Source organism: Sceloporus undulatus, chromosome 4, assembly GCF_019175285.1.
Source record: "Sceloporus undulatus isolate JIND9_A2432 ecotype Alabama chromosome 4, SceUnd_v1.1, whole genome shotgun sequence".
In the NCBI taxonomy this organism is placed as follows: Eukaryota; Metazoa; Chordata; class Lepidosauria; order Squamata; family Phrynosomatidae; genus Sceloporus; species Sceloporus undulatus.
Window position 1 is genome coordinate 70,306,066 of NC_056525.1, and position 15,407 is coordinate 70,321,472.

Consider the following 15,407-nt stretch of genomic DNA (forward strand, 5'->3'; position numbering starts at 1 on the left):
GGGAAAAGAAACAGCCAGGCTCAAATAATGTAACTCAATAGTAATTAAGTAATTAGTTACTTAATTAGTAATTACTGATTAGTGATTAAGACAAAAGGTCCAAAGTGAAGCATGGTATTTGCAAGCAGAAATGAATAAATAGTAGAGGTTCTGATATAAACGTTAAATGGAAAACTGTAGAGAGTCATAGGTACAATATACGCTGTCAAGGTTTCAGTAAGTTTCTTGGCAAGATTTGTTCAGAGGTTTGCCATTGCCTTCCCCTGAGGCTGAGAGAGTGTGACTTGCCCAGGGTCACCCACTGGACTTCATGGCCAAGCAGGGATTTGAACCCTGGTCCCCAAGCCATAATCCAACGCTCAAGTCCAAAACACACTGCAGAAATAATCCCGTCTGAGACTGCTTTAACTCCTTTGGCTCAATGCTAGGGAATCCTGGGCACTGTAGTTCAGCACCAGAGCTCTCTCTGCCAGAGAAGATCTCACAGAACTACAGTTCCCAGAATTCCCAATTAAATCAGTCTCAAACTGGACTATATTTCTGCAGTGTGTTTTGGACCCTCAATTTGGACAGGAAACACATAGCGACAGCGTTTTCAATACAAGGTGGATACTCATTTTAAAGCCCTGCCTGGGATCGAACTCACAACCTCTGCGGCTGCAGTACTGGCGTTTAACCACTGCGCCACCAGGGCTCCCAATCCGTGTCTATGTTATACACATACGCTCTCTCTCCTTTGCTTCCCTGTTGGAATCGCCGGCCGCGAGATGGCGCTGAAATGCCCTCACTTAAGATGTCGCCGGCGGCGTCAGCGCCAGAGCTTTTCTGCGCGTGCGCGGCCGGCTGGAGCGTGCGTGTGATTGGTGGGCGAACTCCGTGCGTGCGTAATGATGCGGCGGATCCTTTGGCCCCGCCCCTTGCCGGAGCGCGGCGCCTGCAGTCTTGGTGGTTGGTGCTTCAGAGAGAGAGAGGTGACCCGGCGAGGCAGTGGGGCCTTGGCAGCAGCAGCAGCGGCTGAGGCGCCTCCGCTTCCACCACCGGCAGCAAGACTCCTCTCTCGCCCAGGCGCCCTCCGCCTTCGCCTCCTTCTCCCCAACCGCCTCAGGATGTCTTCGATGCCGGACGCGGCCGCCGGGGACGAGATGAAGCAAGCCAAGGAGATGGAGGACGCGGAGAAGTACTCCTTCATGTCCACCCTCACCAAGGCCCCCAAGAAGGCAAGGACCCCGGGGCAGCCGGGCAGCAGATAGAGCGTCCGCACAGCGCACATAACCCGGGTTGATCCCGGTATCAAACCGGGTTATGTCTGGCTATGCTGTGGAATTCTGGGAACGGTAGTTTGTTGCGACGCCTTTAAAAGGGAAGAAGTGGGGTGGGTGGGAGGAGATTCGGAGCCGGGGGGGGGACACGTCCTCCCTTTCCCCGGCCCCGCCCCCCCTCCCGGCCTTCCTCGGGGGGGGGGGGGTCCACAGTGGTCCTCCATTTTTGGAGCAGGACTGAGAAGCATGGCTTTACATGCATCTGGCTTTCCAGGCGTCCTCCTTTTCCCGGAAACGTCCTCCATTCCAGTCTTCCTCCAGGAGGGATTCCAATATGTCCTCCATTTGGAGCAGGACTGAGAAGCATGGCTTTACATGCATCTGGCTTTCCAGGCGTCCTCCTTTTCCAGGACACGCCCTCCATCCCAGCCTTCTCTCCAGGTGGGATTCTAAAATGTCCTCCATTTGAAGCAGGCCTGAGGAGTATTGCTTTACATGCATTTGGCCCTTCTTTGGTCGTGTCCTACACATGCTCACCAGGCATCCTCCTTTTCCAGGACAGGTCCTACATCTCAGCCTTCTGTCCAGGAGGAATCCCACAATGTCCTCCATTTTGAGCATGGCTAAGAGGCAGGAATGCATATTTATATGCAGTGTGACCAGACGTCCTCCTTTTCCTGGACACAAGCATAGCTTTACATGAATTTGGCTTTTTTTGGTCATGTCCTTCACAGGCCGACCAGCCGTCCTCCTTTTCCAGGAGAGGCCCTACATTTCAGCCTTCTGCCCAGGAGGGATTCCACAATGCCCTCCATTTGAAGCATGGCTTTACCTTTTTAAATGAGTGTGTTTAGCTTTTCTTTGCTCATGTCCTCCATGTTTTCCTGAATGTCCTCTAGTTTTTGGTGCCTTGTCCTCCTTTGAGGTGAGGAGGACACCTGGCGGAGCCTGTCAGGTGTTTTGGCCTAGCTGTAAGGCAGGTATTAGGGCTCAAAGGGAAGGATCCTTAAGAGACAGTTTCCTTGGCAGGTCAGTCCCTGTTCCTTCACAGTGTTTCTCATTGCCTGAAGCTTAACTGGGTCTAAGATCTTTATCCCTGTCTCTCTCCATGGAAGGTTATCTCCATCTGGCAGTCTTTATGAACACACCTGCTAGTCCCCTTTAAAAGAGCCAGCATGGGGTAGTGGTTTGAGTGCTGGACTACAACTCTGGAGACCAGGGTTCAAATCCCTGCTTGGCCTGGGAAACCCACTGCGTGAATCCCACTCTCAGCCTCAGAGGATGGCAATGGCAAGCCCCCTCTGAAGAACCTTGCCAAGCAAACCCCATCATAGGTTTGCCTTAGGGTCACCATAAATCAAAAATGAAGAGAGCCAGTATGATGCAGTGGTTTGAGAGTTGGACCTACAACTCTGGCCACCAGGGTTTGATTCCCAGCTTAGCCATGAAACCCACTGGGTGACCTTGGTGAGTCCCACTTTCTCAGCCTCAGAGGATGTCAGTGGCAAACCCCCTCTTGAGAAACCTGCCCAGAAAACTCTATATAAGTTAGCTTTAGGGTCGACATAATAGTACTTGGAAAGAACAGCATGTATGCAGTCCTGGGTCATGGCAGTTCCCCTCCTTTTATCCCTCAGGCTGGGAGCAATGTGGATCAGCATGGCTATATGTGATCTATAAGCCAGGCCTCCCCTGAGAATGTTCTGCAGAAAGAGGTCCTTCCCCTTCCCACTGGTACTGTGTCTGTTCCTCTTTGGAATTTATCTTATGCATATATATGTCGCTAATGGCTATTATGCAAGCTATAACTGGGTTGCGGGTTTTTCTGAAACAGTTATGGGCCCTGTAACTCTTTCACAGATCTGGGTGTGCTTCTGTATTATCACTATTGGCACACTATAAGATTGATTTCACTCGTTAATAAACCACCACAAAGTTGCTTGAGCTGCATGCATGTGTGTGTTACACCTACCAATAAAAAAGGAGTATCCCTGTCTCAAGATCTCCCCCAAATTCTTCAAGTGAAATTTAATAGGAATTCGTGAATAGGTGGGTGCTCCTGTTTCATTTGGTTTTCCAAAAATTATCTTTGCTTAACATAATAGCTGGAATGGAGACTAAACTTGGGAATTATGACTTCTACACAGATAGATGCAGTAAAAATTCCCACCTTAGATTTACTGCAGAACCTCCTTGTACATAAAAATATTGGGTTCTTTTTATTTGCATAGCTCTGAATTTAAATCTAAATGGTGTGGTAGGTAAATAGGTAAAAAAACCTGAGAGCGGTTAGAGGTTTTCTTGGGGTGATAATATTTCCCTGTTGATAACTGGCCTGAAGCAGAACTGAATCCACTTATATAGTTTATAGCACATCATTTTATTAAAAAAAGAAGACTTAACTTCATCTTGAATGTGTGACCAAAGCTTTGATTCCCTCACAGATACTAACAGTTGAACAACTAGTTTTTTTTCCTTCAATTTTTATCAAGTTCTATTCTGAACTGTATTCTGTTCTTAACTACATTTGTTTGCTTTACTTTGCTCTTGGGCACTAGCGGCATGCATCCTTTTAGCCTGAAATCCAGCTTCCAAAAAAGCATAGCATTTGCCTCAGACACAGTATCCCTGAAGATGTTTCCATAAGATGAACAGTTAGCATCAGAGACTCATCAACCTGCACAGTGAAATCTTGAGGGATATGTATTGCTGTTATTATTATTATTATTATTATTACTACTACTACTACTATCTCACCTTCCTCCTGGTACAGGTACTAAATGAACACTTCAAACAAGAATTTTGTCTAGATCATTAAAAAAAATACTTGTGGAATCGGCCTTACCAGCCATCTTAACAGTATTTTTAAATGCAACGGGAATAAGATTAAATCAGATCTTGTATGCACAGCACTGTGTAAATCTACAGTGCTATATAAAGATTAATAATAATAATAATAATAATAGAGCCTGAATAGCCTCTTTTGTACTCATCTCTGTCCCAGTATTTTGTCTTTTGCATATGCTTAGGTAGCGTCTTTCTTACTACTATTATGTTGCTCTACTCATGTAAATTGAAAGGTATGTCTCCCTTATATGTCTAAGGGGACAGTGGTTTCCACAAATTAAGACACGGTGCTGATGTTACTGTGGATGTGCTTTTCATTTCAAAAAGCAGGGTTGAAATGTACAGACTGATCTTAGGCGCATACTCTGTGCATCAGGCAGGAGTTTTAGCTTTTTCCCAGTCTACTTTTATACAATTTAGATAAGTAAATGTTATAAATGCAGGCTGCTCAAACAGCCAGAGGCGTTGTGTACTTCTGCTATTTAACCCAAGGTGCAGCTCTTATATACTCCAGATCCCATTCTATTTTTTGTGTGGATTTCTTATGTTACACAAAACACTGAGTGTATGTAATATGCAGTCATGCATGTGCTAATTGTTGTCTCTTATAGACCCTTGGATTTCAGGTTAGTTCAAATCAGTTTAAATCAGAACTTAGAAATGTTTCATTTTGACACAAGAGTTTCTAAGATGCCCTAGCCAGTATCACCGTGCTGTATGTCGGATTCTGAGATTGCTAGAAGAAATGTTTCTGAGTCCTGCTTTAATTGAATCCTTGACAATATAGGATGCATTATTTGTAAGCCTTTGTTTCTTCCAAATTTGCAAAGTTTACATATTCCTTAAATTGGGAATTGTTTTTTAACCTGGGCATTAAATTCTGTTACGCAGGGTTTATTAGATAATGTTCTACATTGCTAAGTATATTTCTTGGAAATTTGCCTATTAAGGGAAAGAGTGAAAATGACTTTGTAAGTACAAGTATACCTCAGTTAATGAAGTAGATGTGTTCCTGGGCATTACTGCCTTAACAGCAAATGCATATGGGATGAGGTAAGCCTTGCATAAATAAACAGAAACATTTCTGGAAATCATTTGAAATCTTCCAAAATGCATTGATGTATGGTTGGCCAAACTTATAGATCTATGCTGTTTTTTAACATGTTGGTAGTAACTGGCGAAGTAGATTTATCTGCTTTATCCTTTTCTCTCTGTTTTGCTGGTCAGGCTCAGGCAAACTCAGCAAGGGATTCTGGAGCTGCAGTTTGCCTTGTCTAATTCTCATAATCCTGCAGTTTGCCTTGTCCTTTGTAGGCAGGCATACATAGCTACAGTTACACCCATTCTTTCCCAGCTCAAGCTTGAGTACATCAGTTATGGCAAACACACGATACAGTATGCTAAAAGTCTGGCTTTCTTCTTCCAGTGTCAATGCTGCTAAAAAAAGTAACCTAAACTGAGGAGGAAAAAGGAGGTACTGGGCATGAGTGAAAATATATTTTGTTAGATATTTTATGAAGTTTGCCTGTATTTTGTTTTGAATTTTCATTATGAACAGGTTTATAAAAAGAGATGGTTTAAATTGGTATGAGTATTTTGTTGAGATCTGCTACTGTATGATGTAAGGACTGATGAGACTAACTATATTATGAAGTTCCAGTGTGACTTTTACAAATTACACTGAATTTCTAGCAAGGTATCCTTCTGGCATTGGCTGTTTTCTTGGTACAGACTAATGCTTATGTCTGTCTTACAAAATTTTCGGCATTTTATGAGGGAATCGACAGTTAGGATATCATTTAGGTAATCTTGTCTTGATTAATCCATGTTTTCTACTTTGAATGAAAATGGAGTATCAAAGGAGAGATGATCAGTAGATTCAGGTACAATCAATTTTGCATGTAAATTGAAGTCCAAAGACTGTCCTGTAAGCATTGACAGTGATTATTCAGGTACTTACATATTTTCTTAACAACAAGATTACTTCGTAGACTTTAGCCCTTCAGCGCTGTAGATCTTCAGCCACTGTGTGTATTTAAGTAAGATGTGCTGTATTTTTCAACGTGTCATAATATATCTATACTATGGGACTTTAGAAAAAACCTTGCAAACAAGTCCACAGAAATTACCCTATATACTCAACTATGGCCTGATACAAACAGCCAAAATAAAGCTGCTTCGAGTCACTTTGCAAGTATGCTATTTAAATGATACATGCGTCCTAAGTGTCCAGAAGCCGCACCAAAGCCACACTCCAATCCTAAGGAGTCAACAGTGTGATGCGGCAGCTAACAAGGCCAATGTGATTTTAGGCTGCATCAATAGAAGTATCGTATCTAGATCCAGGGAAGTAATAGTGCCACTATATTCTGCTCTGGTCAGGCCCCACCTGGAATATTGTGTCCAGTTCTGGGCGCCACAATTCAAAAAGGACATTGAGAAACTGGAGCGTATCCAAAGGAGGGCGACTAAAATGGTGAAAGGTCTGGAAACCTTGCCCTATGAGGAACGACTCAGGGAGCTGGGGATGTTTAGCCTGGAGAAGAGAAGGTTAAGAGGTGATATGATAGCCCTATTTAAATACTTGAAGGGATGTCATATTGAGGAGGGAGCAAACTTGTTTTCTGCTGCTCCAGAGACTAGGACCCGGAGCAATGGATGCAAGCTACAGGAAAAGAGATTCCACCTCAACATTAGGAGGAATTTCCTGACAGTAAGGGCTGTTCGACAGTGGAACACACTTCCTAGGAGTGTAGTGGAGTCTCCCTCCTTGGAGGTCTTCAAACAGAGGCTGAATGGCCATTTGTCAACGATGCTTTGATCTGGATTTCCTGCATGGCAGGGGGTTGGACTGGACGGCCCTTGCGGTCTCTTCCAACTCTATGATTCTATGCATCATTGAAACACCATACCTCTAAAGTGACTCGAAGCAGCTTTATTTTGGCTGTCTGTATTGGGCCTATAAGTTGAGAAATTTATGCCCCAAAATTGACTCTAAAATCCCAGGTCAGTTTATAAATGGGTCAGTACACTAATACTGCTTAGAAAGGTCCTGAAACAAGCACTACTGTGATGCCCCACTCTTCTTGCCTTGAGGCAGGAGTTTTTCTGCATGTGCACGTGTGTGAAAGAAGTTCCCAATCTGATTTGAAAGCCTTCTCTTCCATTCAAAGAAACGCCCCCTTTAATTCCATTTCTTCCCCTTCCCAATCCAATTTTATAGCTTTCTCATCCCATCAAAGAAACACCCCTTTTAACTCCTCTTCCTTTTCTCTCCCATCTGATTTCCAAACCTCTCCTGCAGCACCTGGGAAATGGTATCAGGTGATTGGGAGAGGTCCAGAGAAGAAGAAGGGAAGAAAGTGGTGTTTTCTTCTTTACATTTTTTGTTATAGCCCCCTAAGTTTTACCCTCGACTTATCCATGGGTCATACCAAAATCCATGATTTTGACCCTGAAACCTTCCGTCAACTTATGCATGAGGTTGACCTGTAACTGAACATATACGGTATAAGCCTATCTTGCAGTTAGTCATAGTTGTCATTGATGGTTTGGATCAATCTAACCACAAAAATGACAAAAAGTAACCTTAAATGTTTTACTAAATTAACTGCTTTTCAATGGGAATTGGTTGGGGGAATCACTTGAATATGGTGTCAATATGGGGATATGTTCACAGCTGCCACACCAAGACAGATTTAAGGATGTTCAAGATGAATTGAAGCCATTGGTATAAAATAAAATTCATTGATCTTACATGGGTGCAGTACATGTCTTACAGTAAAGCAGTGGTTTACAAACTGTGGTCCTCCAGATGTTTTGGACTTCAAGTCCCAGAATTCCTGTTTCTTGGCCAATGTGGCTAGGACTTCTGGAAGCTGAAATCCAAAACACCTGGAGGATGAAAGTTTGGGAATCACTGCAGTACAGGGAGGCTGTCTCCTGTGTTGCTGTAATGAACCTCCACTCACCCACAGAAGGCATTGTCTTAGAATTTACCTTGTTTCTTGGGCATGTATACATCTAAGAAGAAGCTGGAGGTGTGCTACAGGCTAAGGGTTTATATGAGCTGTCTCCCTCAAGTTCTGAGAATGGAAAAGCAGAATGCCTACAGCAAGTTCTCTCCTTCACCACACACATTTTTTCAGGGCCAAGCAGAGAGGTGAGGAGATAGAAGTATATCAGATTTTCAAAGGAGAACCATCTCATTTTCTCTTATCTACTGGAATGCCATGCTGGGGTAAATAGTGTAGTAAATCCCACCTATGTTGTTCTCATTGCAACATAACCCTTTCATGCTCATTTTCATATTCTGCCCACAATAGTTTGTGAATAGAGCAAATATCTATGGCAAGTACCCTTGCTGCCATGGGCCAAGCCCACTACAAATACATTGCCTTTCCTTTTCATTGATTCAGGGGGGTAGAAATGAACAAACTTGTGTCCACTTAGCTTTCTAGTTAACTACATGTTAGCAAACTAGCTTCTAAGTACAACAAAGCTAGGCAAGGTTTTTAAACTTCATATTTCCTTTATGTCCCTTTTACTTTCATTCAGCTTTCTTTCCTGTTGAATTGGGGTTTGGCCCCTAAACTCCCTTTTTTGCTCACTACATATAATCAATCTTGCATAGCCTTCATACTGCTTTTGTATAGAATTTCCTCTTAATGCAACTATAAGCTCGCTGCAAATGCAAATTGCTAATTAGAAATTGCTTTGCACATTTTTCTACTTAAGCCTCCAGGCAAGGAAAGGGTAAATAAAAGACCATACTTGCAGAGCACAGGCAATCTGCTGGCTGGGTTCTTTTCAGTTTTACCTGTTTTTGATCAAGCCTGTAAGGGGAACAGACAGCAGAACTTATAGCAAAATGCTTTGCATGAGGGTTTTGCTTCATAAATTTGTTATTATGTGTGTCAAGTTATTTCTGACTTATGATAACCCCCCATTTGAATCTTTTTCACAAGGTTTTCTTGGCAGAATTTGTTCAGAGGTATTTGCCCTTGCGTCTCTCTGAGGTTGAGAGTGTGTGACTTGCCCAAGGTCAACCAGTGGGTTTCCACGGCCGAGTGGGTATTCAAACCCTGCTTTCCCAGTGTCCTAATCCAACAGTCAGATCACTACAGCTAGTAAGATGGTTTATTAGCTTTAAAAAATTTGAGTATTTATTTATGACCATTGTGGATTTCATTTTGAAATCGCTAGACTCATTCAGCTAAGAAGTGTGTTAGTATCAAGGCCTCTGATGTTGCTTGGGATCATTTTGTAAGTATCATTGTTGACTATACTTTTGTGACAGATTAGATGTAAAGGCACTGCTGAAAAACCTCTAAACTCTGTAATGTCAAATGTTGATCCATTTTGCATTTCTTTCATTATGGACACTTGCTGTACACAGCTCTTAATTAACTTGGCTTCATGAAGTGTGTGTCCATTAAAAAAGAAAGCATTTTTCAAAGATAGTGCATGAAGTAGATCTAACTGCCAGGTGTTGCAGGACTGTCCCTTAAGTGTGATAATTGTGCTTGACCCCTTAACAGTTTTCAATCATGGATTCTTCTGAGTTACTTTCTGGGATAGGACTTGCTAGTACTGTTTTACAATGGATTTGAATCTTTCAAGAGGGATGAATTCAGAAGGTAGTGATTGGGTAATCCTGTTTGATGCTATGGACATTGGCCTGTGACAGCCCCCAGGATCTTGTTTCCCCCATGCTATTAGACATATACATGGAATGGCTGGAAGAGTTCATTTGGAGTGGTGAGGTTTGATGGCACTAGTATGATGACAACACTCACTTTGTCACTTTCCCCCCCCCATCTAAATCAAAACTGTTCAGAACCACTGTCAGTAATGTAGTGGGTGATTGTGAGCAAACTGGAACTTAAACCATGCCAAGATGGTGGTGGTCCTGAATAGTCAAAATGCAGGTTGGGGCATAGAGATTTAGCCTGTGTTGGGTCGGGTCCACACTTTCATTGAAAACTTGGGTTTACTGTTTGGATGTGCTCCTGGATTTAGCCTTGATGTCCAGGTTTCAGCAATGCCTAGGAATTTTCTTCCAGATATGACTTGGTGTTCTAGCCGCTCCCTTTGCAAGAATTGTTGGATATGGTCACAGGGTCAGATGTTTTATTTACATCCTGATTGGAGTACATACTGTAACATGATCTTTGCAGGCCTGTCTTTGAAAATGTTTGGAGATTCCAGGTGGTCTAGGGTGTTGCTGTCAGCCTGTTGAGTAGGGCCAGTTACAGCAATATGTGATTCCCTTCTTACACATGCTCCATTGACTACTAGTCAGCTTCTAGGAACACGTCAAAGTGCTGGTTATGTTCTGTAATTCATGTGCAACCTGGGTCCAGGCCTGGGGGGGAACTAGGGGTGCATTTACACTTTAGAATAAAGCAGTTTGATGCCTGTAGCTTCATCTTGTGGAATCCTGGGATTTGTAGTTTCATCAGGTCTTTAGCCTTCTCTGTCAAAGAGTGGTTGTACCTCACAAACTCCCAGGATTCTGTAGGGTGGAGCCATGGCAGTTAGGATGGTGTCAAAATGCATTACACTGATCCCTCCGCATTCCCTGGGGTTAGGGGCATAAGACCCCCATGAATGTGGAAAAATCGCAAATAAGAAGAATACTATGTTTTTATCTGAGAGAACACCTCTCTAGAAATCTCTAGGTCTTCCAATGCAACTCTTTGGTCAACATCTGCCAGACACTGACTATAGAATTGTGCTGGAGGAGCTACAAATGCCTAGTGGAGTGTTCTTTCTAGGAATCTTTAGGTCCTTCAGTGCGACCTTTGGTTAAAGTTGACTATAGAGTTGAGCTAGAGGACCTAGACGTACCTAGAGAGAACATATTCATAAAATCAGTGAATAATCATATCTGCAAAAGTCAAGCTGCAAATGTCGGGGGGGACGAATGTATTTGTCCTATGTAGATGCACTCTAGGCTGGTGATATTTTTGTTGTTCTCCTATTGACAAAGGCATACTTATTCAGACCAGACCTCAGCACTGGCGTTGTGGTGTTATTATTATTATTTATTATTATTAACCTTTATTTATAAAGCGCTGTAAGTTTACACAGCGCTGTACATTATATATATATATATATATATATATATATATATATATATATGTCAGACGGTTCCCTGCCCTCAGGCTTACAATCTAAAAGACACGACACAAAAGGAGAAGGGAGTGGTGGTGGGGAATAGGATCAGGTCCAGCAGATCTTCTCCACCTCCGAGGCCTGGACCAAGGCAGATGGACTGGAGGAAGGGCTTGGCTTCTTGATGGATGGTTAGAAGGAGGCTTCCTGGGTCAGAGTGGGGCTCACCTCTGGGAATGCTTCTCTAAACAATATAGTCTTTAATTCAGTTTTGAAACTGGGCAGAGAAGTGATGAGGTGTGCATGTGGGGGAAGAAGGTTCCAGGAGTAAGGGGCAGCAAGCGAGAAGGGACGAATTCAGGAGGGGGCAGTGGTAGTCCTACATTGTGACAGGAGACCCTGACTACCAGAGCGGAGGGTACGAGTAGGAATGTAAGGAGAAAGAAGGTCAGATAAGTAAGGAGGGGCCAACCCATGGAGGGCTTTGAAAGTCAGTAACAAAAGCTTGTACCGGATGCGAAAGGGGAAGGGGAGCCAATGAAGGGAGGATAAAAGAGGAGAAACATGGTCAAAGCGGCGAGCGGATGTGACAATACGGGCAGCTGAATACTGGACAGATATTAAAGGATGGAGGTGTGAAAGAGGAAGCCCTGTTAGAAGGAGGTTACAATAATCTAGTCGTGAAACCACTAGGGCATGGACTAGAGTCTTGGCAGTAGAGATTGAGAGGAATGGACGGATCTTGGCAATGTTGTGGAGAAAGAATCTACAGGTCTTGGCGGTGGCCTGGATCTGGGGAATAAATGACAGAGAAGAGTCAAAAATGAAGCCAAGACTGCGGGCTTGATGAACCGGTTGAATAGAAGTGTCGTCGACAGAAACAGAAAAGGAATAATGAAGGGTGGGTTTAGGTGGAAAGACGAGAAGCTCAGTCTTAGACATGTTGAGCTTCAAGCGCCGAAGCCGCATCCACTGAGAGATGGCAGTCAGACAAGAAGAAACTTGCTGTTCAAGCCCCGTCGAAAGGTCAGGGGTGGAGAGATACAGCTGAGTGTCGTCGGCATACAAATGATAGGAGAAACCAAAAGAACTGATGAGTTTACCTAGAGACAGTGTGTATAGAGAGAACAGAAGGGGACCCAAGACAGAGCCCTGGGGAACTCCAACAGATAGCGGAACAGAGGATGAAGTCTGACCACCCGTGACCACTGCAAAAGATCTATCTGACAAGTAAGATTTAAACCAGTCGAGAGCAGAGTCGGCGAACCCAAGGTCAGAAAGTAAATCAACCAGGAGACAGTGATCAACAGTGTCAAAGGCTGCAGACAAATCGAGAAGAATGAGAATAGAGTAGAGGCCGTTTGCCTTGGCCCGCAAGAGATCATTTGAGATCTTGGTGAGGGCTGTCTCTGTAGAGTGCCGTGGGCGGAAGCCAGACTGGAAAGGGTCCAGGATGGAGTTGGCTTCAAGAAACTTAATACAGCGAGAATAAATGACCCGTTCTAGGACCTTAGAAAGAAAAGGAAGAAGAGAAATTGGACGATAGCTAGACAAAGAAGAGGGGTCGAGAGAGGGTTTCTTCAGAATTGGGGAAACGAGAGCATGTTTGAAGTCAGAAGGGAAGGAACCCAAAGAGAGAGAGAGATTAAAGATATAGAGGAGCGAGGGCAGAAGAGAAGGGGCTATAGAGATTAGGAGACGGGAGGGAATAGGATCAAGAGAACAGGTAGTAGGTTTGGAAGAATTTAGCAGCTTAGAGAGTTCATCCAGAGAAACGGGGAAACACAGAGAGTTTATTAGTAGACGGTACCAGGAGGTTAGTGGTAGGGGGCAAGTCGGGAGGAACTATTTCAGATCAAATAGTAGTGACTTTTGTGATGAAGTAGTTGGCGAAGTCAGTGGGGGAAAAAGATGAGAAGACAGGGGGAGAGGAAGGTTTGAGTAGTGTATTGAAGCAGGAGAACAAACGCTGCGGACGCCTCTCATTAGCGCAGATCAGTGATTTAAAATAGTTCTGTTTTGCCATAGACAGAGCGCGTGAAAAAGATAAAAGGATGAATTTATAATGAATGAAATCGGCCGGTTCCCTAGACTTTTTCCAAAGACGTTCAGCCGCTCGAGAGCAGGACCGGAGGTACCTGTTATGGAAGAAGTTTTAATAGCAATAACAAGTATATTTCTATACCGCTTACCGATGTACTAAGTGGTTTGCAAAGTGTAAGTTAATTGTGCCCAACAAGCTGGGTACTCATTTTAGCAACCTGCTGAAGGATGCTAGGCTGAGTTGACTCAGAGCTCCTGACTGGTATTGAACTCACAACCTTATGTTTTGTAAGTGAGTTGCTGTAGTACAGGCATTTAATGACTGTGTTACCAGGACTCCTTTAACATCTCGGATGCTGTCATTTATTTTGTTGATGTATGCGCAATCTGTTTTAATATTTAAATTGTGTTTATTTTGTTTTTGTTATCTTAACTTATACACTGCCTCTCCCTCCTCAAAGACTCAAGTCAGTTAACAGTTTGAAACAAGTGCAGTATAGGTAAAAAAAACAGAGAAGTCAACATTAAAATAGGATTAAATTAGCACAATATGAAAATATTTTAAAATCTATAGCTACAGAGGATAAAAAAAACAATTAAAACAGTTTAGTAAAATCAGTATAGTATAATAAGACATATTATGCAGTAGTACAGCATATATAGCTGTATAATATAGCATAAAATGTAATGGCATAAAATATACAGTAATATTAAATAGTATAGCATAAAACAGTTCTATTATTGTTAGCTACCTTGCCACAGAGACAGAATATAAATCTAATAAAAAACAATATTTTTATTATTTTTCTTATTATGGTATTTATACCCTGCTTTTCAGCTCTAAAGGCTATCAGAGCGACTTACAATTATTATTTTTAATTAGATGGTTCCCTGCCCTCAGGTTTACAATCTAAAAAGACACGACACAAAAGGAGAAGGGATTGGTGATGGGGAAGGGGATCAGGTCCAGCAGTTCTTCTCTCCCTCTGAGACCTGGACCAAGGCAGATGGACTGGAGGGATGGCTCTTCTTCTTAAGGATAGGCCTGATGGTGTAGGGCCTGTCTTTTCACTCCCTCCCAGGCCGGATGGAGTCAGAAATATATTATTATATATTTTCATAAAATATATGGAAATGTGTGGAGTGACAATAAAAAAAATAGAAAAGCATGGAGCTGAATGCCCTCTTGCCAACTCTATAGTTATTTATTTCTAAATCTTCCTGAATTTCATTTTATTATTAATGTAATCAGCCATGGTGGGTTACATAATAAAACCTAAAATGTGAAAGGGGAGCAAAATACTGCCCTGTATCTGTTTTTCCATGGATGATGAGACACTGAACTTGCTAAGACCATTTCTTTCCTGCCTTCCAAAAATAATAGTACCGGTACTCTTAGCACACCCTCTTAGTACATACTCTAAGCCTAAATGCTCTAAAGGCACCAAATCTTGTTTGATTTTGGAAGCTAAGCAATTTCAGCCATGGCTAGTATTTGGATGGGAGGCAGCCAATGAATACCAGGTGCTATAGGCTATATTTCAGAAGCAGGAAATGGCATCACGTCACGTCAGTATTCCTTGCTTACGAAAACTATTAAATTCATGGGGTCACCACAAGTCAACTGGCAATGTGAAGGCATATACATACACACTCTCACCCTCTTGTACTCGACAGCAATCTCTGTTCATTGCCAGTAAGCCACTCACATAGGTCTTGCCTTTGTTGTGCTATGCTTTTCTTTCTTTTAATATGTCTGAAGGAATCGGTTAAATCCTGCTGGAACTGAGGTGCTGCAGGGAATGCTAATGCAGTGCTTCAGTTTGCCATAGCAGAGTCTGAATTCCTGTGTGAAAATTATTGGGGGAGGTAGTTCAGAGAAAACATTCATTAATGACGGGATTGTTTCTAATGGGGCTTGAGTTTACGTGGTTTTTCCCTTATGCGGCAGAGTCTGGAACGGATCTGCCTCGTAAGGGAAGGGCCAACTGTACTAATCCTTTGGAGGACCTGTGCCAGGTTTCTCAAGAGTCTTATTGTAATTGTCTCAGTGATGAGCTAGAGTTATGTTGAAACATTTTACTACCATGTGTTCATCTCTCTGCTGTTTTGATATACCAGCAGAGGGTAAAGTGATTG

At 42.8% G+C, this 15,407-nt stretch overlaps 1 protein-coding gene across 1 annotated transcript in view; it reads left to right on the forward strand.

Moving 5' to 3' along the window:
* The first annotated feature begins 925 nt into the window (after positions 1–925).
* AHCYL1 (adenosylhomocysteinase like 1) overlaps positions 926–15,407 on the forward strand; it is a 71,183-nt gene continuing 56,701 nt past the window's right edge. Inside the window, exon 1 of the mRNA XM_042465519.1 lies at positions 926–1,217. Coding sequence (XP_042321453.1) covers positions 1,107–1,217 — 111 coding nt within the window. The 5' untranslated portion in view covers positions 926–1,106. The remainder of the gene's footprint in view (positions 1,218–15,407) is intronic.